Source organism: Rutilus rutilus (genome assembly GCF_951802725.1).
Source record: "Rutilus rutilus genome assembly, chromosome: 2".
NCBI classification, from domain to species: Eukaryota; Metazoa; Chordata; class Actinopteri; order Cypriniformes; family Leuciscidae; genus Rutilus; species Rutilus rutilus.
The window spans coordinates 51,777,519-51,803,870 of record NC_140210.1 but is presented as its reverse complement, the minus strand read 5'-3'; the positions used below and the strand labels follow the sequence as shown (position 1 = coordinate 51,803,870).

General features: G+C 41.0%; 2 protein-coding genes across 2 annotated transcripts in view; both read right to left on the bottom strand.

Moving 5' to 3' along the window:
• Nucleotides 1-24,926, bottom strand: part of LOC311279630 (sialoadhesin-like) — a gene marked incomplete at its 3' end in the record, with an annotated part of 84,530 nt that extends 59,604 nt beyond the window's left edge. The window contains exons 1-2 of the mRNA XM_084391257.1: nucleotides 24,877-24,926; nucleotides 20,567-20,932 (exon numbers count right to left, since the gene is read on the bottom strand). Coding sequence (XP_084247383.1) covers nucleotides 20,567-20,932; nucleotides 24,877-24,922 — 412 coding nt within the window. The 5' untranslated portion in view covers nucleotides 24,923-24,926. The remainder of the gene's footprint in view (nucleotides 1-20,566; nucleotides 20,933-24,876) is intronic.
• On the bottom strand, nucleotides 898-18,995 carry LOC311286522 (uncharacterized protein; the record flags this gene model as incomplete). Its single annotated transcript, XM_084402732.1, has 7 exons — nucleotides 898-1,396; nucleotides 1,543-1,609; nucleotides 1,684-1,761; nucleotides 9,533-9,578; nucleotides 9,717-9,816; nucleotides 9,900-10,142; nucleotides 18,968-18,995. The coding sequence occupies 6 exons, from the start codon at nucleotides 18,993-18,995 to the stop codon at nucleotides 1,577-1,579; spliced, it is 528 nt and encodes a 175-aa protein (XP_084258858.1). The 3' UTR covers nucleotides 898-1,396; nucleotides 1,543-1,576.
• Nucleotides 24,927-26,352: the final 1,426 nt, after the last annotated feature.

Here is a 26,352-nt window from a genome sequence, read left to right as displayed (position 1 = left end):
TGGAGGGACTGCCTTGGGAGACGAAATAACTTGTTGTTCTCGACTAGCTGGAGCCTCGAAACGCAGTCCTGTGACCCAGGAGAGTCTCTAACTCAGGGTCCTGGTGTCATCTGTATAACCGATGGAGATATGCTTTATCAGTCCATGTGTGGATATTTTCTAAATTAATCTATTTTTTAGCCAATCAGAATCATTCAACCTGAAATAATGACGTAGCTTCATGATTGTGTGAGAGTATAATTGGTGTGAAACTGGGAATGTACAGCAGAACGGCCTATGAACTCCTGTCTGAGTATTGAAGCTGATTCTGCTGATGAAACTGCAAACTTTCATCAATTGACTGCACTTCTGACTCCTGGTCTTCATTCCTCATATCTGGTCCTGGTCTTTAACTGTAAATTCCTCTCCTTCAACAAGACAACAATAGGACTAAAACTAAAGAAAAATGGTGATCTTTTTCTTTGTTGAAGAATGAAGATGAATGATAGTGATTTACAGGTGAGGCTCATCGAGGTTGATGTCAGACGCAGGAGATGTGACCTCTGGTGGCAGTTTGAGGGATTGTTAGGCATAGGCGATTACAAACTTTTTTATTTTGATCCGATACCAATACTTTTTCTTACAGGTTTAACAATGCCAATGTCAAAAGCAGGTATTTCTTAAATTGGTATGTGATTTTTTAAATTATTTTTAGAAAAAAAATGAATTAGACTTAAAGGCATATCACACCAACAAACTCCTTTTGGAGCAAAAAAAAAAAAAAGTATTGAAAACAAATACAAGTGATGTAGAAACCCATGTTTTGTCATTAACAATTTTAATATTGATATTTTTAATAGAATTAATACCAAATAAGTAGCTTGTGAGAATCGATATATATATATCAATACTGCAGGATCTATGAGCCCTTAAGGTTTGTACAAGTATATATGAGATGATCACAAATACAACTTAAAAACTTAAAAACAATTTAAGGGAGAGTTACAGGAACACAAAAGACAGAATAACAGAAGCTGATTATATTGAGCACTTTGAGAGCAAAAAAAAAGAAGATACATTTTCCATTTGAATGAATTCCATTATCAGAATAAAATGATCAATTATGATTTAAAAGCTGGAAAATGTTGTAAAATGAGAAAGCATAGATTGTTTGCCACACCTGAACATCACTTTAGGTGTTTTGACTTAATTTTAACATATATTTAGACAATAACAATTCACCAGCTTTTAACTTTCATTTAATTCCACTGTTACATCATGTTTCTTAAACTATACAGAAATTAATCTCTTGTGACTCATCACTGATGATCCCTGTCAATCATCAGTGGCTCCGCCCACAGAGCTTAGGATTGGTTCATTTGTGCTCCGCCTCTCACTGCAGAATCTTCCTGTTGATCTGAACAAACAATAAGATGAAGAAAGACTGACTGAAGTTCATCAACAACATTATAAAACCTTTCACAAGATACATAAAAAAATCACACTATACTGAAGAGAGTTGTATTGATTATATTGAGAAGAGCTGCAGGTTCTGACACTTACTGATGGATTCTCATGTTTAGAAAAGCTCTGAGGATCAAGAGTCTTCAGGAGGTCTGCGATCAACGGTCTGTGTGAAAGAGAGCGAGAGATCGGTCATGTGATCATCAGTGATGGAGTATCTGACTTTGACGTCTCACTTACTGTGAGTGTGTCGTACAGGTCAGAGGTCGTGGACTTGAGCTCAAGAGCTGTATATGTGTCTTCATTAGGATCAGAGATCTACAGGAGAGACAGAAGGTCTTACATCACAAAATATCACAATCACAATAATAAATATACATTTTTAAAAACATGATCAATGATAAACTTTGGAACATACACAATTTTATGAAAACACTATCAAAAAAGTTCCCTGACAATGTTCAAAGTAAAGGGCTTTTTCATATGTTCGTAATTTTAACAGTAAAAAAATGTTAATTGCTTAAAGGGATAGTTCACTTTGAAATTAAATTTTGGTATGTTTTAGCTTACCTCAAGGGCATCCAAGATGTAGGTGTCTTTGTTTCCGCAATAGTTTCAATTTTGATATTTTTAGGTCAAACCGTTCTTGTCTGTCAGTCATATATAATGCAGGTCTATGGTCACCACCTCAAAGAGCATGCACAGAGAAGTCCAGATTAAACAATTCCCCATCATAAGTACACATTGATGGCCTAAGACACGAAACGAGCAGTTTGTGTGAGAAAACGAACAGTATTTATATTGTAAGATAATTGTGTGATTCTGTCAATTTAGCTCAAAGGAATTATTAATTAATTTATAGGGAATTCGAAAGAATCACTTATTACAACCGAGCAAATGACTCGTTCGCGGTTCATTTGGACTGGCTGTAACTATCAGCTCTGCAATATATAAATATCCAAACTACAGTGAAACACTATAGTTAGCAAGGTAACTTAGATCAGCAGTTTAAGACATTAAATCCGTAAGCACATAACACAAGTAACACTTCTCTTTAAAATACAAACAAGACTTTATTGATTATTCTAACACATAAAACTAATATCTAACACAAACACACGCACACACACATTCATACGAGTTGCAGAAAGAAAGAGAGTGAGGAAAGAGTGAGTTTTAAGAGTGAGATGATGAAATCCCAAGTTTCTATATGCACTTATAAGACATGACCTGGAACGAACCATCAATCATTAATTAACCCTTCTATAATTTTTTTTAGACAGGTTATTACATTTATATCAATACACCAGTTCAGTGTAAGAGTCTGGAGGCAGTGCTTGCGGTATGCGTTCCCTTTTGGGGTTCCCTTTTTGGTCAGCGTAAAAGGGGTTTCCTGAGTTCGTTCGTTGGCTGGTCTCCTCGTGCCTGATGTCTGGGGCGGCCAGTCACGTGGTGTGCTGGCGGATGAATGAAAGTCTTTGTTGAAGCTGGCTTTGCAGAAGAAACATGGACCGAAATCTTGCCGCAAAACTTAACTTAGAACTGAGACTCACAACGGAAAAGAAAGGAAACTACGAAAAGAAAGGAAAATTGAGACGAGAGATGATGATGACTTGAATGAAGTTGTTTAACCCATGTTCTTCTGATCTTAATTTGGGTTCTTTGTCTCTGCGCGTCTACATGGTTACTAGTCTGTCTGGTCTATCTCTTCATCTCCCGCTGCATTTTTGTTCTGCACTAAATTTAAACTTTGTTCTGGTGTTAAGATTTTAAACTCAAATGTCTGCCCAGCCTCCTGGATCAGTTCTGACCAATTAGACACTATCTTTATTTATGAGGTGTCGTTCTCTTCACTTCTTATCATAAATCTAGCTTATCTGTGCTCTCCTTACTCTCTAAGCTCTAGCAGAGAGGAAAGAGGCCACAGTTTAGACATTATTACTATTAAAAGAATACGGAACATTTCACACAGATTTCACTCAAGCCATCTTTTGAATTAAGAACATACGATCGTACTGATAGGAAGCACGACACACTTTCATTCAAGCATCTAATAGTTATAACAATTACATGAATTATATGGGATCTAAGCATATTAGACACACACATATATTGTAGACACAACATAGAATCATGTAGTTGCATGATGTTTGATTATAAGTCCATCGAGAATTGTTCTGGGATGATTTTTATCTATTGTTATAGGTAAAATCTAATTTCTCTGGTTTGAAGATAAGATAACTATAGTTTGGTCGGTAACACTTTAGAATACTGTTCCTTCATTAATGAATAATTACACAGGAACAAACGAGTAACGCACTATTAACATTCTAGTAACTACTATTAACTAACAAGAAACTCTGATTAACAAATTAGTAAGTAAAAGCGCTCAGATGAACGTACTGTAGTAGTTCATTATTAGCTAATCAATAACTACTATTTTTTTCATACCTCCCAGAGAACTACTATCTACAGGTTCATAATTAACATGAATAATGCATAATTTATAATAAAAGGTAATGGTAACGCACTAGTAATGACTCAAGTATTACAACATCATTCTAAAGGAACTACTAATTATTTGGATCAGTATTCTAAAGTGAAAAACATGATAACTACCTAATATTGACTGAAGTCATTGTAAGCTTTTGAGATTTTTGTAAGCTTTTGAATAGTAATTCCTTCCAATGGATTTGGTAACACTTTAGTCATTACTAGTGTGTTCCCATGATCTTCACTTTAGAATAGAGTCATTACTATCAAAAACCTTACAAACGCCTTAAAACTTACAATGACTTTAGTCAATATTAGGTATTTATCATGTTTTTCACTTTAGAATACTGATCCAAATAATTAGTAGTTCCTTTAGAAGGATGTAGTAACACTTGATTAATTACTAATGAGTTACCATTACCTTATTATATATTATGCATTATTAATATTAATTATGAACCTGTATATAGTAGTTCTTAGTAGTCTTCAGTGAGGTATGAAAAATAGTAGTTACTGATTAGCTAATAGTGAACTACCACATTCGACTGAACGCTATGACTTACTAATTTGTTAATCAGAGTTTCTTGTTAGTTAATAGTAGTTACTACAATGTTAATAGTGCATTACTCATTTGTTCCTGTGTAGTTATTCATTAATGAAGGAACAGTATTCTAAAGTGTTACCGTTTGGTCATTCAGAGGTCCTTAATGAGGAGGGGGTCTGGAATGTTGTGGGCTTGAGCAACTTCTGCTGTTATCTTGATCGGGCACTGAGTTGTGCCACCTTTGAGCCAATCATTCTCAGGGTTGCCAACTCTCACGCATCTGGCGTGACACTCACACTTTCAGCATCAATCTCACGCTCACGCAAGAAATGTCACGCCAAAATCCATTTTTCTCCCCTCTCAATCCGTTAATTTTCTGTTGATGACTAGACCACAGCGTATTAATGACAGGAGAGGAGTTTAAGGCCCACAGCTGTAATATCTGCCTTCAACGTTCTCACTGCAGAATATTCTGATCGTTGATTCGCTGAAAACCTTGCACCTGATACGTCAGTTGTGTGTGAGAAGTTCAGAGCATAGGTTCGGAGTCGGAGCCACTGATGCGCGTTTGAAAGTTTGTATGACAAGGTAAGCAGATAATAAAATGGTGTGCCTTTCACTCACGGGCGTAATTTCCTATGTGGACAGGGGGGACATGTCCCCCCCTCTTTTCGAAAACCCGTTCGTCTCCCCCCCACTTTCAAATTAGTTTGTTATGATTTTTTAACCGCACGCCGTCATCGCCAAAGAGGAGCAGGACCGAGCAGGACACGGAGAGCCTGCCTGCGTCAATGCGCGCAGCCGCCTCCAGGAACGTCGCTTGCACACACTAAAAATACTTCACTGAAGCAGGCCAACACTGCCACTGTGGCACAGGCTACAACAGGCCTAATGTGGGGAACTTGTGTTGTGGTTTCCTGGGGAGGTGGAGTAACTATTATGTGTCCCTTTTGTTTTGATGTTGTTGTTTTACATGTTTGTTATTTAATCACCTCTATCTTTATTTATTTTTGTATAGTGCAATCAATAAATTAATTGTATATTTTGAAAAAACTTTTTTTTTTTTTATATAAATCAGGGTTTATACTAAGTAAACAAGGACTGATGTTTTTAAAATTAGGGTTAGGGTTACGCGCGCGCACTGATGTTTTACAGAGTCTCACTCCAGCCAAAGTCCCAAAGTTGGCAACCCTGCATTCTTTTCCAAGCTATCTCACATTGACAAGTTCTTCCTTTAGTTTGGCTCATCTTTTTGAAGCTTGCATGGCCGTAAAGTTCTTAGCTGGGGGTTTTCGTTGGTTAGGTAGACTGGCTGGAGCCTTCTTTTATGGCTCTGGGGTTGGTGATTTGGTGTCTGGAATGTTGAGTTCTGTGTGGAATTATGTTTGAACAAATCACCTGGAAGATTCATGTGCATTTGATTTGCACTCAATCCTACATATCGTTTTTACCTCTTGTACACAACCACGTCAGATCACTTGGTGTACTTACGATGGGGAATTGTTTAATCTGGACTTCTCTGTGCATGCTCTTTGAGGTGGTGACCATAGACCTGCATTATATGACTGGCAAACAAGAATGGTTTGACCTAAAAATATCAAAATTGAAACTACTGGAAACAAAGACACCTACATCTTGGATGCCCTTGAGGTAAGCTAAAACATACCAAAATTTAATTTCAAAGTGAACTATCCCTTTAACAGAGATACCCTTTCTATATTCAGTGAAAAACTGCAATAGTTCTCACGGGACATTTCATGTAATTTTACAGTAAAATACCTTGCCATTGCATTTACGGTACCTTACCGTAAATGCTTAAAAAATACAGTAGCAATTATTTTACATCATTGAACAAAAATTTACGGTAAAAAACTGGCAGCTGTGGTTGCTAGTACTTTACGCTAAAAAATACGGTTTGTCATAAAAGTTATTATTGAGAATTACCAGAGGTTTAGACGTTGATGTTTTATTGAAAATAATAAAGTTTGAAGTCAACATTATGGAGATGAGTGTTTGCTGTAGTTGGGCTCTTGACCCTTGACTTTCTAACATCAGATTTTCTCTGACTGCTTTAACTGTGTTTATAAAACACATTCGTTATGACATGAAAATCAGAGAGAACATGTGATCAGGTGTTGTTGGCTATTCATTGATAATGACATAATCATCATATAGTGGCCTGATTCACTGATCTCATAAAGAGTCTTATCTTTCATTATGTTTATTACTTATATTTTTTTTCATTTTTGAGTGTAATAGTTCTGTGTCACTACTACATGTGAGCCAGCCAGCAGTGACAAAGAAGTAATCTTAAGAACTTTAAAAACACATGGTGTATAAAAAGGTTTTGAACTACTGTATGATGTAGACCAGGGCTATTCAATTAGCTTCATTCGAGGGCCGGATTATCAAATCGAAAAGTTGAGGTGGGCCGGTGGGTTGGTTTGGGGGTTTAGCTTATTTATTGAAACATAACAGTTTCAATAAATAAGTTAAAGTAACCCTAAAAAAGTATGGTATTTACTTGGAAATGTGGTACCCAACAGTATGCAGATAAAACCATAATAAATAAAAACTTGATAATTTACAGCTGTGTACAACTATTTTTCTTGGAACAAATAAATTAATTATGCAAACTCGTAGCTGTTGATGAGAAATAATTATTATTTTATTCATAATTGTTATGCTAAATGAAAATATTCTGACAGTGAGATAGTTGATAACCACAGGCTACTCACTCCCACTGTATAAGAAATGCCTAAACACAAGTTAAAAACGATACGCACCTTTAACCAAAGAAACTGACATAATTTCATTACAAACATTAATTATATATTCCTCTACCCACCTAATAAATCTAATGCAATATAAATCACTATATTTATTTATTTATTACTACATAGTATTCAATATAAATATTGCACATTTATGCACAACCCATGGTAAATTACTACAGTACATTCATGGTAAATGTTTGTAAGGGTGATTAGGGGATTTAAAGTCTTCTAATTTCGTTCATGCCACAGTGTTTCTCCTGCTTTCCTCTTCAGTCTTGTTGGGAATGTTGAGGCTGTTTCATCCGATTTAATACTAGTTAAATCATCGAGAGATTTGTGGATTGTAACAGAGAGGTTTCTGTCGAACTGTAACGCTTCCCACTGGTTGTCGCATCGCTGTTTAATAATAGTGTCCGGGACCGGGAGTAAACGCAACTATTTGTTGTTACTGTACTGACCGAGAAACCGCTTCAGATGATTCAGCGACGGAGCGGTCCGAATGAATCCAAATAGTTTTAGACCGTTACTGACCGGCCACTTTGATGCTCTCGCCGGCAGCGGTGTGAACGCAGTTATGCAAGCGCGTTTAGAAAGAATCGAACCAAAAGAATGATTCATTCACGAATGATTAATAGCCTATCGCTGGTTCAGTCGACATAAATTCGGGACACATATAATAACTGCTGAAATATTCGCACTTAAAACTTTTCTCAGGTCAATCGGAGCGAGTATCAAACTAAATTAGCCGCAACCGCCAGGAAAAGAGGAGAAGGGAGGTTGGTGCCGTCGGGCCGGATGGAGATGATTGGCGGGCCGCCAGTTTGAATAGCCTGGATGTAGACTAACACAGACATCAAGAATCAGCGTATGAATCTCAACAACGGTGACAATCAACAAAATTATCAGATAAAACTCTGAACATCACAAAACAAGCTACTAAAAAGTTACAACAAAAACAACAGCAAAAATAAAAGCAGATATAATAATAAAAGAAAATACTAAGGCAACTGAGCATAATTTATTCATGCTGCAATGCATGCTGGGAGATATTGATGAGTTTTGATTGAATGCTCCCATCATGCACTGCACTTTTATCATCACCGTTGTTGAGATTCTGAGTGTGTCTGAAAGATACAGTAGTTCAAACCTTTATTGTGTGCCATGTTTTAAAATTCTTCAGATTATCACAACACTGATGGATCACATGCTGTAGAATCATAGAGCTAGTACAGTCAGTAATATTAAAATATTAATATGAAAAACTTTTCCATTCAACTGAGGCGATGAAGTGCACAGAAGAGTGAGTGTTTGCTGCGCTAACGAAAAATGCCGAAAACATCCTTCATCTGAGATGATTACCGAATAAATATTTTACTCCATGTTCCATGTAAGTAAAATCTATATAAAATTACCTAAATAAAATAACATGAATTTCTTCAAAGTTTGGTCTTGATGTGGATTTTAGAGTTTCTGCAGTTTTTCTCACTTTGCTTTCTCTTAATTTGAGACACAACACAGAGATTAGACCATAGTTCAAAAATGTTCATATTGTCTTCTTAATGATTAAATTTGAATAGTTTTCTTCTAGAAAGACAAAAATGTTCAGGTGGAGACAAAACTTTTTCTTTACCTTGACATGTTTCGACTGCAACCTGCAGTCTTCCTCAGAAGCGTCATCTGACACGTGTCGTTTATCAGCTGTTATTTCCTGGGCGTGGCCAGCCCGGCGGACCTGACAGTTCCCCCCCGCCGCTCGATGGTCTCAGAGAGCTGATAAACGACACGTCACAGCTGTCAGATGACGCTTCGCTTCGAAACATGTCAAGGTAAAGAAAAAGTTTTTTCTCCACCTGAACATTTTTGTCTTTCTAGAAGAAAACTATTCAAATTTAGAGATTAGACCATGTTTTTTGACCAGATAAAATATAAATCAATGAGAAATGATTGCACGTGAATGAAGTAATCTCCGATTGGTCATGTATCTTGTACAAAACCCTTAATGGCTTGAGTCATCATAAATTTAACAGTAAATTATAATTAAAAACTTAAGCAGATTGGTTAAATTCACTAAAAAAAACTTCACGGCCAAGGCCATTCACAACTGCCCACTAAAATCAGCTTTATTTCATCATTTTTTTATATTATAGTACAAACTGGTTACCGCTGGATTGGGAAGGTTTGAATCCTGTCACTTTGTACATTTACAGTCTGAAACACAGATAACGGCTGATCGATTCATTCTCTGCTTTTGTGAAGTCATGTTTAGATGATTTACCTGTTTCACTGTGCGATCTTCAGATTTAACACTCCTTCGTTTCTTTCTGTTATAGTGAAAGACATTAGCAGCATATGAATTTATTTTAAAGATTACTAATAATTATAAACACAAATTAGCCATTTCCTACATCAGACCAAACGTGAATTTATACAATCACTGCAGTTTTTTTTATTGAGCTCACATTATAAACAGTATGAAGATGATGATGAAGATGATGATGAAGACTAATCCTCCAGATGCCGCTGTGATCACAATCACATTCCTACCAGCAACATGATGAACTGAAAGAGGAAGATCATCATGATTAACTCTCCAAACTGATGAATGATGTGAAGATACAGGAGTGTGTTAATAAAAGCTTCACCTGTGACAGTTACAGCGTCTGATCTCTGAGATCCATGTTGATTGTGAGCCTGACAGTAGAAGCGTCCACTCTGTAGTGCACTGAAACTCTGTCCAGATCCAACAGCTGAGGTTTCATTCTCCTTAAACCAGCTGAAGTTCAGAGCAGGAGGGTTTGAGTCACTGATGCAGTTCAGAGTCACTGAATCTCCCTCCACTATTACACCAGATGGACTGATGGAGATCACAGGTTTCACTGGAGGATCTACAGATGTCAGGTAAAAGTACACTGTTAAAAAAAAACGTGAAATTTACGGTAAAAAACCGGCAGCTGTGGTTGCCAGTATTTTACCGTAAAAAATAAGGTAGCAACCTTTTATGTTTTACGGGATTTAAATTTACGGGCAAAAAACACAATGTAAAAAAACCCCTGTGAAATTTACGGTAAAAAACGTTAGCTTGGTTGCCAGTATTTTACCGTAAAAAATATGGTAGCAACCTTACTTTAAAAAAAAAAAAAAAAAAAACCTTCAGCAGGATTTAAATGTGTGGTAAAAAAAAAAAACCATCAGCTGTGGTTCCCAGTACTTTACCATAAAAAATACAGTAGGAACCTTTTAGTTTTCACAGGACAACCGTTATATTACATAAACCGATAAATGTTATCATTAAATTTCACTGAAGTATTAAAGTTTACTTTATATCTTTGCAATATACTGAAAACCATCATAATAACACAAATGGCAAAAAAGAAGAAAAAAAAAACACAATGATTTAAGTATACCATTAGTTTTTCACAATCTGAGGTACATGGTAATATTGAGAAGGTGCACAGTGTCATACACACAAACACAAAACACCATCATGGTGACATACACACGTGACTCCAAATAATGCCATAAACATTCATTAAACAATATATGATGTAATATAAACCAAAAAAATATAATATAAACTGATAACAAAAACCAAGAAGAAACATAATTATTTAAATTAAATAGCATCAAATGTGAAGTGTCACACAGGGAATTCTGGGAATGTCCATTTAGAGAAACAACAGGAACAGAAAAAAGAGACGAGCAGAAACACAAGAACTACAACTGACTTCAGACACAGCCTCAGATGAAATCAACTGAAGAGAAAAAACATTAAATCTGTGAAGATCTCAGCAGAGGAGGATTAAACAACTCCACAAACAGCATTACCAGCTTCACTTATTACTGACCAGACTGACTTTATTTCTGTCAGACGTCTACAGTTCTGTTTGAGAATTAACAGAGGTTTAGATGTTGATGATTTATTGTTTCATTTGAAGTCACCATGATGGAGATCAGTGACTGCTTTAGTTGGGGTTTTGACCCTTGACTTTCTAACTTTAGTTTTTCTCTGCCTGCTGTAACTCTGTGTTTATAAAACATGTTGATTATAGCTAGGAAATCAGAGAGAAAATGAATCGTGTGATGGCAGTTGTGAATCAATGATGGCACACACAGATGTCACTGAACTCATTAAAATCCTTCTTTCTGACTTCGGTTTATGTTGTTGGTCAGTGAATCTGCATAAATGCCCAGACTTTTTGATATAATATAAAGGATTTCTTAAAAGTTGTTTAAAAAAAAAAAATCATTCTTTGAGGCACACACAGATGTCAAGATTCAGTCTATGCATCTCAACAATGGTGAGGAGCAGAATATTCAATTAGGAAAAGTAAATTACAAAGACAATTCAGATCATAATTTATTCATACCGCAATGCATGATGGGAGCCATTAATGAGTTGTGATTGGTGGCAACCACAGCTGCCAGTTTTTTTCCGTAATATTTAGATCACTGCCGTAAAACCTAAAATATTACTACCGTATTTTTTACGGTAAATCGCTTTCAACCAGCTGCCAGTTTTTTACCGTAAACTTTAGTTCAATGCCGTAAAACATAAATATTTATACCGTATTTTTTACGGTAAAGTACTGGCAACCAGCTGGCAGTTTTTCACCGTAATTTTTAGTTCGATGATGTAAAACTTTGTAAAATTAGTAAACATTTGCTACCGTATTTTTTACGGTAAGGTACGGTAAATGCAACGGTAAGTTTTTTTTTTACAGTGTACTTCCAAAATCTGTACATTTAACAGTATATTAATGTACAATTACATGAAATGTCCCGTGAGAGCTATTACAGTTTTTCACTGTATATAGTAAGGGTACATACCGTTAAGGAATTAACATTTTTTTTCCGTTGCTTTTTTACAGTTTTTTACTGTTAAAATTACGAACATTTTTAACAGTGTATTTATCAGAGACGGCTGGTGGAAAATGTTCTAGGAAAGGCTGCAGTTGGTTATTATTGGACAATTTCAGCAAACATTTCAGTTACATTTTTCACTGTTTAATGCTAACAGTTAAAGAAATAGTTTAAACAAAAAAGTTAACAAGGAAAAACTATTAAGACTCAAATTTGAGAGGCTTGAAACATTTGAAATACAGACAAATGTTTTACCAAGTTCTGGATTAAGGCGAGACACTACAGGTGAATAGAGTAAAATTTATATAAAATTTATTTGTAAAATATAATAGATATCACCATGAAACTTCCTCAGTTGATTACTTACACAAGTATATATAAAAAATGTATTACAAGTTTTAGAAATGTGTATGTTTAATTATGCAAATTAGGCATTTTCTCATTAAATCTGCATGATTTTGCATATATTTTCGGTAGATAGATCTGAACATATGATAAAGCCAGGTGCAAATTTTTTTTTTTCAATTTGTTTACACACAAGATGAAAATAAAAAAAATCAGAGGGATTTCAGGATATATGCTTTCATTACCTAGGAAATCAAAATATACTGTCCATAGCCTTAAAAAATAGATTTTCGCCATATTTTTTTTATTAAAATGTCACATAAATCAGGCCAGGAATGATTATTAACAAATCCCTCTGAACAGATCTTCAAAATACTGCTAAGTGCATAACTGGAAAGTTTGGTGTACATAGCTGAGATGTTTGTACTGGAGAATGACAAAAAACTAATTTTGAGAAAACAGCAGTTAAAGATTTAAATAGCTCTAAATGAGATTTCTCGTTAGCTTTAAATCCCCCTTTGGACATTAACGATTGGTTACTGATAGAAAGGAAATGCCCATTTTTGGGTTACATAGCGTTGTGCATGAGACTCAGAGCTTTACAATGATCCCGGTCATGACAGACTTCAGTAAACAGACGGAGCTCGGCGTGTCGCGTTTGAATGCTAACTTCCTGGTAAATTCGGGAGAAACTTACGGCCGCAAGTAAACAAAATGTAATAAAATAAACATCTTAATGTATATTTTCAACGTTTCTTTATAGCAGCTTGAAAGAACACATATTGAAGGAGTAAACTAGCCCAAAATCTCAAAAATTACCACTGCATGAAAAATCGATGTTTTTGCCTGCCGTGTTTTTTTTATTTTACTTTTCCTAATTTACAATGAATGTATATAGTGCTACTGCAAAAACTGAGAGGAAAAAAATACGTTATATTTGTTTAGAGATTTTTTATATATAACTACAATTTTGATTCTACTTCTTTTCCTCGCTCCTCCGTCCTCCAGCCTGTGACCCAGAAACTGATCAAACTCAGCATCTTGAAGGACATCTCAATTCTCTCTTCACTTCACATGTCACAATCATTTTTATTTATGCTTTACCTTTGCAGTTTATATAAATTATATATCAATCATATATCAACAGGGCATCTTGCTTTATCTTTGTTATGTATGAATTTTTTAAATAACCAAACTTTAACAACATAAGGGCAGTTCTCTTACGAGAGGTCTCTCGTACTGCGTAAGATATCTTACGCTAGGGGAAAATCCTTTTTCCGCGAGATATTGAAGCCAAAAATTATCCTTAATTTTGTAATAATGCAAAACGCGTTGCGGCAGCATGCAAACATAGGCGAGACAGCTCGCGCGCCTATTGGCTGCTCTGCGGCAACTGCAGCAGCCTATCGAGCGAGGCCTGGCGTGACGCCAGACCCAATCAGGGCACTTCGCGCCCGCTGCGTCACGTCCCGCCGAAATGGGCGTGGTCTAGGCCTATAAATACCGCTCGCAGGCAGCTATTATCTGATTTTTCATCCTTCAAGCGAAGCACACGCATCGCTGGAGTCGGAGAAGAAGCCGCGCCGTCTGAGAGAGAGCACCTTCAGCGGGACGAGTCACTGAAGTCGCTGGCCGCGCCGCCTTCCTGCCTTCCTGCTGCGCTTTCCGGCGCTTATATCCTTCCCTTTATTACACTGTACTTTTGTGTGTGTGTGTCGCCGCCGCGACACACATTCTAAAAGAGCTAGCGTCTTTTTAAAGATGCCTTCCTGCGGCTCGTGCAGAGCCACACTCAGCGACGGGGACTGCCACGTGGTTTGCGTTTCCTGCCTGGGTGAGGAACATGCAGTTCTCGCGTTCACTGACGGCGGCTGCCCTCACTGCGAGCTGATGGCAATGGCGACTCTGAGGACTCGCCTAGCCTTCTTCACCGAGACTGCTCCCCCGCCCGCCGCGGCGTCGCGCCGTAAAAAGCGCCGTGCCCAGTGGGCCCCGGAACCCTCCCTCAGCCGCCAAAGCTCGCCGGTTCGCCCGCTTGCTTCCCCGGCTTCGTCAGCCTCGCTTCCTGACGGACAGCGGCCGCCGTCTGCCGCCGCTTCCGTTGACATCGTGGATGAGGAAGCCCTGCTGGGAGAGGATGATTCCTGCTCTATCCTGGCGTCAGGCAGTGAGGATTGGGCGGGCTCTGAGGACCCCGCGCCCCCTGCCCGCATGTCTTCAGGCAAGAGAGCGTCCATCGAGACGGAGCTCATGCGAGTACTCGCAGTGGTCTTCGCCTGAGCAGCCCGCTCACAACCGGCTGGATGGATTTTTCCTGCCTGGGGAGCGCGCTTCGCCTGCGTCCAGACCGGCGCCTTTTCTTCCTGAGTTACACGAAGAAGTCGCCAAGTCCTGGAACGCCCCCTATTCGGCTAGAGTGCGTCCTGCTGTTTCTTTGGCATTCTCCGCTGTTGACGATGCCAAGAACAAAGGATACCTTTCGCTGCCGCCGGTCGAAGAGGCGATAGCGGCCCACTTATGCCCGCCCTCTGCTGGACGGCGTGCTAAGTCGGCCCTACCCTCTAAAGCTTGCCGCACGACGTCAAGCCTGCTCCGCCGCGCTTTCTCCGCCGCCGGGCAAGCTGCGTCAGCGCTGCACACCATGGCAACGCTTCAGATCTTCCAGGCCGATCTCCTCCGTAAGCTGGATGAGGAAGGGCCTGACGCGATCTGCGTGCCGGACTTAAGGAGTGCCACGGACCTCGCTCTCCGTGCTACTAAGTCTGCAGCGCAAGCCATTGGACGGAATATGGCCTCTCTCACCGTGACTGAGAGACATCTTTGGCTGACGCTCTCGGAAATGGCCGAGTCTGAGCGCACCGCGTTCCTCGACGCCCCGCTTTCCACCACAGGCCTCTTTGGATCCTCCGTCAAGGATTTCGCGGAGAGATTCGCAGAGGTACAGAAAGCGTCACAGGCTATGAAGCACTTCCTCCCGAAGCGCTCCAGCTCTGCAGCAGGCCGTGCGAAACCGTCTGCTCAGAGCTCACAGCCACAGCCACCGTCCACTGCCTCCACTTCACAGCGCCGCCAGGCCCGAAGCGCGAGACCGCGCTCCCGCTCATCCTAGGATTACGGTGAAGCCCGAGCCCCCAAAAGAGTGTATTTTCTGGTGTCCCGGCCACGGCCGATGGTGTTTCATGTGTAGTAAGAATGCCCACTGCCCAGTGCCCATCCCTACACACAAGCACAGCCTGTCACACAGGGCTCGCGCACATAAAACCGACTCAGATCGGTTGCGCTTCAAACATGGTGAATGTGCCCACTACCCAGTGCCCACTAACACCGCGTTGTGCATGTCTCACGGTTTCTGTAAAAACGAAACCAACGTGCACTCGCTTCACGCAAGCGAACGATGTTTTCGGTGTGATAGATGTGCCCGCTGTCCCGCGCCCACATCCATACATAGACATGACAGTTCCCACGGGAACCGCCCAGCCCTCCCCCTCGCGGCTGACCACCGCAGAGGAGTCGAGCGCGGGCAATCTGCCCGCTGTTATCAGCGTGCCCCATGCCTCAAATGTCACGAGCGCGATGCTTGTGTTGCAGCACGCCGAAGCTTCTCCATCGCTGAGCGAGCGGAGCGCGCTTCGTATTCAACCCCTAGCTATCCATGCAGACGCATGGGCTAAGCTGCACGGGGTTTCGAAGTGGGTGCTGAACATTATAAAAAGAGGCTATTCGCTGCAGTTTCGCCGACGCCCTCGCCGCTATGTGGCGCGCGTCGAGACCACGGTAAAAACAGAAGTAGCACATTTACTTCGAGCCGAAGTGACGAAACTATTGAGCAAAGGGGCCATAGAGCCTCTCTCTCAAGTTCAGAGCGAAGGAGGGCTATACAGCAGATACTTCCTGGTACCGAAAAAAGACGGGGGTCTCAGACCCATACTAGATCTAAGGCAACTGAACAAAGTGCTTGTGAAGCGACAGTTCAGGATGCTCACGACCAGACAAATCCTTGTGCAGATTCGCCAAGGAGATTGGTTTGTGTCAATAGATCTGAAAGACGCGTATTTTCAAATACAGATAGCGTCACGTCACAGGCGATATTTGAGATTCGCCTTCGAGGGCCAGGCATATCAGTACACAGTCCTGCCATTCGGTTTGTCCCTGGCACCCCGTACATTTACGAAGTGCATGGACGCGGCGCTCGCACCCCTCAGAATGAGAGGCATACGAGTGCTGAACTATTTGGACGATTGGCTGATTCTAGCGCAATCTCGCGCAGTGCTCATAGAACACATGACCATTTTACTTGATCACCTCGAGGATTTGGGTCTCAGTGTCAATTGGGCGAAGAGCTCTCTGTTACCCAGTCAGAAGATATCTTTCCTGGGCACAGAATTGGACTCGCTGTCCATGATAGCGCGACTATCACCACAGCGCGCGGTAGACATTCAACGCACAGCGAACGCGTTTCGCTGCGGCGCGTCTGTCCCGCTCAAGAAATTTCAGAAGATGCTAGGTCTCATGGCCTCAGCATCGTCAGTGCTCCAGCTGGGCCTACTCCGCATGCGCCCGCTGCAGTTTTGGCTGAAAGCGCGAGTCCCACGCAGAGCGTGGGCATCCGGTTCGCTTCGCCTCAGGGTCAATCAGAAGTGCGTCACAGCTCTGAAACCTTGGAGAGCGAACGACTGGTACCAATTAGGTGTAAGCCTGGGGACTTCCTCGAGGGTGAAAGTGGTGTCCACGGACGCGTCCACCTCGGGATGGGGAGCGCTGCTCGAGGGCAGACCGTTCTTCGGCCAGTGGTCGGAACGGGAGAAGCTCCTGCACATAAACTGCCTCGAAATGCTGGCAGTAGACAACGCGCTGACGCGTTTTTGTCCCCAGATAAAAGGACGCCACGTCTTGGTCCGTTCGGACAACATGTCTGTGGTGTCCTACATAAATCGCCAGGGCGGCCTCAGGTCCAAGAACCTGTACAGGCTGGCAGAACGCCTCCTGGTATGGGCTCAGTGCAACCTGCGCTCGCTCAGAGCAGCGCACGTGCCAGGGCTCCTGAACATAGGACCGGACAGACTGTCCAGGAACAATGTTCCGGCAGGCGAGTGGTCTCTACACCCACAGACAGTCCAACTGCTGTGGAAGAAATTCGGCAGAGCGGAAGTAGACCTGTTTGCGTCTCAAGAAAACGCTCACTGTCAGGAATTTTTCTCAAAGAGCAGGAGCGCGCTGGCCCATGTGTGGCCCCGCCGCCCGCTCTATGCTTTTCCCCCCGTCTCTCTCCTGCCTCAGGTGATAGAACGGATCAGGGAAGAAGGATGCTCAGTACTGCTGGTGGCACCGTTCTGGAAAAACCAACCTTGGTTCCCAGTCGTGATGCAGTTAGCAAGTACTGCCCCGTGGCCAGTACCAGTGAGGAGAGACCTCCTCTCACAGGCCCACGGTTCGATCTGGCATCCTCACCCGGAACTGTGGTCCCTTCATGTCTGGGCCATCAACGGGTACATGTTGGACTCCCTGAAGGAGTATTAAACACGATCACGCAGGCTAGAGCTCCGTCTACGAGACGACTCTATTCCTCGAAATGGTCAGTGTTTTCGGGCTGGTGCACAGCCCGTGGTGTGTCACCCACAGACTGTGGTGTGGCGGAGGTGCTTTCCTTCCTACAAGAGCTGTTGGATGGGGGCAGGGCCCCCTCCACGCTCAAAGTTTATGTGGCGGCTATAGCAGCGTTCTCAGAAACAACGCTTGGTCAGTCAATAGGAAGGAACGATTTAGTCATCCGCTTCCTTAGAGGGGCTAAGAGACTGAATCCTCCCAGACCTCCCTCAGTCCCCGTATGGGACCTTTCTACGGTTCTGGAAGCCATGAAAGGTGCGCCATTTGAGCCTTTACAGTCAATCGATTTGAAACACCTGTCTTTCAAGACGGTGTTTTTGCTGGCTCTCGCTTCGGTGAAGCGCATAGGGGATCTGCACGCGCTCTCTGTGAGCGCGGCGTGCATGGAGTTTGGGCCTAATGACTCAAAAGTTATACTCAAACCTAAGCACGGTTATGTTCCGAAATCCCTCAACACACCGTTTAGGGCGCAGGTTATCTCCCTGTCAGCCCTACCGGTCCCTGATGAGGAAAGAGACGCGAGCCTCCTCTGCCCAGTCAGGGCATTACGAGCTTATGTGTCTCGCTCGTCTGGTTTCAGACAGACGGAGCAGCTCTTTGTTTCGTTTAGCGGACGTTCTAAGGGACTAGCCGCGTCGAAACAGAGCCTATCCAGATGGATAGTTGATGCTATAGCGCTGGCATACGCCTCCAAGGGCATGCAGTGCCCGTTGGGTGTCAGAGCGCACTCCACGAGAGGCATGGCCTCTTCGTGGGCCTGGTCAAGTGGGATTGCCTTGCAAGATATTTGTATGGCGGCAGGCTGGGCCTCCCCGTCTACATTTATAAGGTTTTATATCCTAGAGGTTCCCGCCCTGCAGGCCAGGCTGCTGTCGGTCTAAGTTTACCAGTATTGTCTGACCTGATGCGATCAGCTCAGAATGCTGCATCTACTGAGCACAGCTCAATGTTCGACAGTAAAAAAAGTAGCAGCACGAGATGTGCCTGGGCAAACTGTGTAAGACCCACATTCCCCCATCAGTTCAGGCCGTACCCCGCCCTGTCTGTATGATGAAATTCGCGTCTCAGCGACGCTACCATATGTGGAAGAGTGCGGCTTCGCCCCTCCCTCTTCCTGGACTCCCTGTGAGTTCCCTGAGTGATTGTGCACTATATGTACCCCGGGCTTTCGCCCTTGGGTCTTTGGTGTCAGATCTCAGCATGCACAGCGTTTTGCATTGGGTCCCCTAGCGTAAGATATCTTACGCAGTACGAGAGACCTCTCGTAAGAGAACGTACTCGGTTACTAACGTAACCTCGGTTCTCTCTAGAAGAGGGAACGAGTACTGCGTATCTTGCCGTGCATGCACACGCTCTGGTTGCTTCGATGATGAAAAACCAGATAATAGCTGCCTGCGAGCGGTATTTATAGGCCTAGACCACGCCCATTTCGGCGGGACGTGACGCAGCGGGCGCGAAGTATTTAGAATGATTAGAATATTAGAATGATTTCTGAAGGATCATAAGACACCAAAGACTGGAGTACTTGCTGATGAAAATTCAGCTTTGCATCACAAAAATAAATTACATTTTAAAATATATTAAAAAAGAGAACCAACAATATTTTAAATTGTAATAATATTTCATAATTTTACTGTTTTTTTTTTTTTTTTAACTGCAGGCTTGATGAGCATAAGAGACTTCTTTCAAAAACATTAAAAATAGTAACGTTTCCAAACTTTTGACTGGTACTGTATATTTTACAAAAACTTCAAGAAAATCAAAGCTAAATATCTGAACAAATTCTGAGACAAATTTTAGGTTGATATATAAAAAAATAAAATAAAAATAAATCAATACGATTTTTTGAGCGCAGTACCACGCTTTTCCACTAGATGACATCCAGACTCCTCTGATGACCATATAAGGACTCTTCGATTTCCATATATGGATTGATTGATCTTAACTACAGTCTGAACGCTTTCAAATGCTATATAGCTGGTCAAGATTACTTTAGGTTTAGACTAAGATATTATTGTTATAAATGTATAATGGCAAGTGTCCCACGGGTGTCGGGGAGGGGTAGTCTTAAAAATAGTGGTTAAAACATTTTTATAAATCATAAATTCAGATATTTATTCTTTGTAATGTTTGAAAAGTCAATCTGTACTCACACATGACATTGAGCTGAACAGCAGGAGAGATGTGAGTGTGTCCGTCTACAGCACAGCTATATCTGCCTGAATCCTCTCTTCTGACTGGATTGAGGGAGAGTTCGTTAATTAATTTATTCTCAGTTAATATCTTCGATGAGTTTCTGTACCAGATGAATGTTGCTCTGTCAGTCAGAGCGCAGCTGCTTTTACATCTCAGAGTGACTGAATCTCCCTCTGTCACTCTCTCAGGAGACTCCACCTGAAGATCTGAACACAACACACACATTATATCTAGTGCTGCTGTCATACACTGATTATTATTCAACATAATGCACAGAAGAAGAGATAAACCTCATCAAAGTCACCTGTGACAGTAAGAGTCACTCCTGGAGAACCAATCCATTTGTCTTTATCAGTGATGAATCTGAAATAGTACATGCGTGAATCCTTCAGTGTCACATGACTCAGACTGATGGTGCAGTTCTGCTGTTTATCTCCCAGATACTGAAGCCTCTGACTGTATTCAGTGTCCTCAGACAGATCTGGAGACTCAACACCTAACCACCTTTCAATTGTCCACCACCTTTGAATTGGGCCTTTTGTCCAGAACGCTTTCATGATCTGATGTCCAGTAGGGTATTTATAAGTGCATCTCATTATCACTGTTGAGTCCTTTAGTGCACAGATGTGTGATCGACTGTAACTCACACCCCAATCATCACTAGAAACCCCTGAAACACAGAATTCATCAAACTGTAAATGTTGTTTTATCTGTTATATTGGGCCATGAAAACATGACAATACTTTATTACTATTTGAAAACAGCGACTCATTACAGGAAATATAAGATAAATGTAAATAAATAATCTCAGTGTGAATTACTTTAAGACAGAGGAGTGAAGAGAGAACCAAGAAATCAGCCAAAAACAACAAGCTGCACAATTACAGTTTTTCTGAATTGCTAAAACACATTTCTTGAAACCATCACTCACTTTCTCAAAACCTTAAACACAAAAGCAAATGTTCAAAACTCATTCAGAGAATCTCTGACTCTTCTGGCAAAATCAAACAATGCTTTCAGATCTTACACACATCAGTCAATATTAGAAACACTACAGATCATTCGTTAGACACTACATGACAAATGGAGAACACAGAATCCAAAGCATGCAGTTACAGGAGAAATATTTATTTATATATTGTAAGAAAGTAAACAAATTTTGCAATTATGTAATAAAGTAGTACTGACACCTGACAGTGGTGAGTGAATAAATACTGTATGCACTGCAAGTACTGTATAGTATTGTACTGAATATTGTATAGTATGGAATGTCTGTATATTCAGCATTTGCATACTGTGAAATACAGTGACCAACTGCAGAAGCCCAAAAGGTTACAGTAAAAAACTGTAAATGAAAAGCATGTTACTGTAAAGTACAGTCAGAAGAGTTGAGCAACTGCAGAATCAAGGTCAGTGAGAGAGATTTATTCTGCTTCAGCTTCACGTCTTCATGTCGGTCCGGCCGGAGAATATCATCTCTGCAGGAGAAGAGGAAAACCCTGAAGCAGATCCAGCCTTGACCACATTCTCCACACCTTCCTCTTCCTCTTCCTCTTCCTCCTCGTTCATCACCTCTTTCACACACTCTTCCTCCTCTTATACTCACTATTCCTCCTCTTATACACACACTCTTCCTCCTCTTATACTCACACTCTTCCTCCTCTTATACTCACACTCTTCCTCCTCTTATACTCACACTCTTCCTCCTCTAACTCATACTCTTCCCCCTCTTATACTCACACTCTTCCTCCTCTTATACTCATACTCTTCCTCCTCTTATACTCACACTCTTCCTCCTCTTATACTCATACTCTTCCTCCTCTTATACTCACACTCTTCCTCCTCTAACTCATACTCTTCCTCCTCTTATACACATACTCTTCCTCCTCTTATACTCATCCTCTTCCTCCTCGTTCATCACCTCTTATACTCATACTCTTCCTCCTCTTATACTCACACTCTTCCTCCTCTTATACACATACTCTTCCTCCTCTTATACTCATACTCTTCCTCCTCTTATACTCATACTCTTCCTCCTCTTACACTCACACTCTTCCTCCTCTTATACTCACACTCTTCCTCCTCTTATACACATACTCTTCCTCTTCTTATACACACACTCTTCCTCCTCTTATACTCACACTCTTCCTCCTCTTATACTCATACTCTTCCTCCTCTAACTCATACTCTTCCTCCTCTTACACTCACACTTTTCCTCCTCTTACACTCACACTCTTCCTCCTCTTATACTCACACTCTTCCTCCTCTTATACACACTCTCTTCCTCCTCTTATACTCACACTCTTCTTCCTCTTATACTCATACTCTTCCTCCTCTTACACTCACACTTTTCCTCCTCTTACACTCACACTCTTCCTCCTCTTATACTCACACTCTTCCTCCTCTTATACACACTCTCTTCCTCCTCTTACACTCACACTCTTCCTCCTCTTACACTCACACTCTTCCTCCTCTTATACTCACACTCTTCCTCCTCTTATACTCACACTCTTCCTCCTCTTATACTCATACTCTTCCTCCTCTTATACTCATACTCTTCCTCCTCTTATACTCATACTCTTCCTCCTTATACACACTCTCTTCCTCCTCTTATACTCACACTCTTCCTCCTCTTACACTCACACTCTTCCTCCTCTTATACACACACTCTTCCTCCTCATACTCATACTCTTCCTCCTCTTATACTCACACTCTTCCTCCTCTTATACTCATACTCTTCCTCCTCTTATACTCATACTCTTCCTCCTCTTATACACACTCTCTTCCTCCTCTTATACTCACACTCTTCCTCCTCTTACACTCACACTCTTCCTCCTCTTATACACACACTCTTCCTCCTCATACTCATACTCTTCCTCCTCTAACTCACACTCTTCCTCCTCTTATACACACACACTCTTTCTCCTCTTATACTCATACTCTTCCTCCTCTTAAACACACACTCTTCCTCCTCTTATACTCACAGTCTTCCTCCTTTTATACACACACTCTTTCTCCTCTTATACTCATACTCTTCCTCCTCTTATACACACACTCTTCCTCCTCTTATACTCATACTCTTCCTCCTCTTATACACACACTCTTTCTCCTCTTATACTCATACTCTTCCTCCTCTTATACACACACTCTTCCTCCTCTTATACTCATACTCTTCCTCCTCTTATACACACACTCTTCCTCCTCTTATACTCACACTCTTCCTCCTCTTATACACACACTCTTTCTCCTCTTATACTCATACTCTTCCTCCTCTTCTACTCATACTTTTCCTTCTCTTACACTCACACTCTTCCTTTAACTCATACTCTTCCTCCTATTATACTCACACTCTTCCTCCTCTTATGCACACACTCTTCCTCCTCTTATACTCATACTCTTCCTCCTCTTATACTCATACTCTTCCTCCTCTTATACTCACACTCTTCCTCCTCTTATACTCACACTCTTCCTCCTCTTATGCACACACTCTTCCTCCTCTTATACTCATACTCTTCCTCCTCTTATACTCACACTCTTCCTCCTCTTATACTCACACTCTTCCTCCTCTTATACACACACTCTTCCTCCTCTTATACTCATACTCTTCCTCCTCTCCCTCTTATATTATTTCCATCCATTATTGCAACTTTCAACATTCAGTGCAACATTTTGAGTAAATTTAGGCACTTTAAACTGTCTTGTATTTTGTACATTTGGTTTGGTCTCATCACTAGAAATAACTTTGAACAATTTTGAGTCGTTGTGTGTAAACGATGACAACTGTGTTGTAGTTGTGTTTGACTTTAGCCTGCCTGTGTTTAGCGTTTTGAAAAATAAGTGCATCACAGTGAGAAATGTGTTTTAATGAGTGAGAATGACAATATAAATATTTAACATATGCACATTCACTTCCGAGAACAAGAGCAAAATATATTCACGATCTAGTGCTAGAGCAGGGCTGTGAACTGTCACACTTTCAGCCTGAGATTCTAATCGACACGTTTCACACACTCTCAACTGAAGAAAACACATGCAAATAGAAAAACACCAGCAAATTAAGAAAACATCTTCAGCTGCAACTGTTGCGTGTTTCTGTATTTGGTTGTGTTGTGAGTATTTGGAGCACACATGTGTTGAGAAACTGATGAAGATGTTTTCTTAATTTGCAGGTCTTTTTCTATTTGTATGCGTTTTCTTCAGTTGCAGCGCGTTGAGCTCTCTAGGCCACCGTACAAAATACTGAGGAGGACTTTTACTTTCTGAACCTGGACTTTACACCTCTGGCACTGACAGACAAGACAGAGCTGGTTACTTTTCAATTCTCAGCTCTCAGATTCTGTCAATATTATGAAATTAAAAGAATAAATATCGTTTTGGTGTTTATAAATGTAATTGTAAAGTCCCTCCCCCTAAACCATGTGACACAGACTAGCAAGTAGCAAAAGACTATTGGACATTTTCTAAAAATGACGAGCGTTTGACATGTTCAACACAAACTTCCTGTTTCAGAGAGAAATATGTGAGAACAGGACAGAAGAAAGTGCAGATCAGCCGCTCATGAGGCCTTAAATAAAACATCAGAGTGTTTCTAATGTGAATGTAAGAGAGACTCACCATGAATCATGAGCAGAAAGAAGATCAGAGGAAGAGGAGGAGCCATTCTGACCCACATCAGCATAACATATATCTATAATACAGCATTCAATTCAATTCACATTAATAAGTTATGTAGGCCCTATTTCAGAAATGTACATATACAAAAATCACAGTTAGCTAAAAAAAAAATAAAAAAAATAAACAATGTAATAATTTAAGGCAGAAACAATGAGCTCATTGAAGTAATGAATACTTGCATTAATATATTCATCACTTAAACAAGTATATGTAAATCATCCTATTCTTAACATTTCTCATGTAAAGACACATATGTTATATGAGCAATAATCATTTAAGCAAGAGTGTGTTTGTCTTACCGTGTTGAAGCTCATCAGATCAACAGCAACCAAATGACTGACTGTTTTAACACATGCACTTTAGCTTTACAGTGAAGCTTTGTGTGGTTAACACTGTTTATTAATGACCAGCGATGGAAATATCACTGTCCCTCCCTCAACAAGAGAACAACATTACTGAACTAAACCTACTGAAACAGAAATGATGATCTTTTTCTGTAAGTTGAAGATGAATAATGGTGAGGATGAATGAAGATGAATGATAGTGATTTACAGGTGAGGCTCATCAAGGTTGATGTCAGTCGCAGGAGATGGTGACCTCTGGTGGCAGTTTGAGGGATTGAACGAGCACATATGAGACGAGATGTGTCTGACTGCAGAACTATATATGTGATAGCAGTTTCAGGCCAGCAGCTTCAGACCGGACGTTAGGAGCTGACGATCACCTAAAGCCTGCTTTATACCAGAGATGGTCTTATTACTGGGAGATACCAGGATCTGTGGCTCTACCATTGTAAAGTGTAACTGCTGAATTGGATCACGTGTGCCTTGATAACCAATCACATTACAGCCTTGACATCTGTGTCTGAAATCTCCCCCTTTACCCTTAAATAGGGCATTATTTGAGAGAACAGCCATTTGTAGTGGTGTCTGAAACCATAGTGGACCTTATCGAGTGCACATGTTCAATCTCACAATGGACCGCAATAACAAGTGTATAGATGTACGCTCAATGGCTACAGAATACCCACAATGCACTGTAGAGTCATGTCGAATTAATTCCTTGGTCTGACCAGAAGATGGCGCCGCAGCCGAATCATTCATCCATCCATTTTCCAAACCGCTGGTCCAATGTGGCTACAGCATAATATCATATCGCTGTAAGGTTTCAGGCTTGCCAAAACCACTAACCCTTACTTCACAATTACTATAAACTCCAGCATGACGAATACCCAACCCCACCACTAAACCTGACCTTAAAGGAACACTCCACCGTTTTTTGAATAGGGCTTATTCACCTTCTTTCCTACATTTAGATAGGTGGGCAAATGCATTTTTGTCTCAGTGCATGCATTGTTTTAGTTTGACAGAGCCGGCGCTAGCTTAGCTTAGCTTAATGAATGGAATCCTTTGTTGC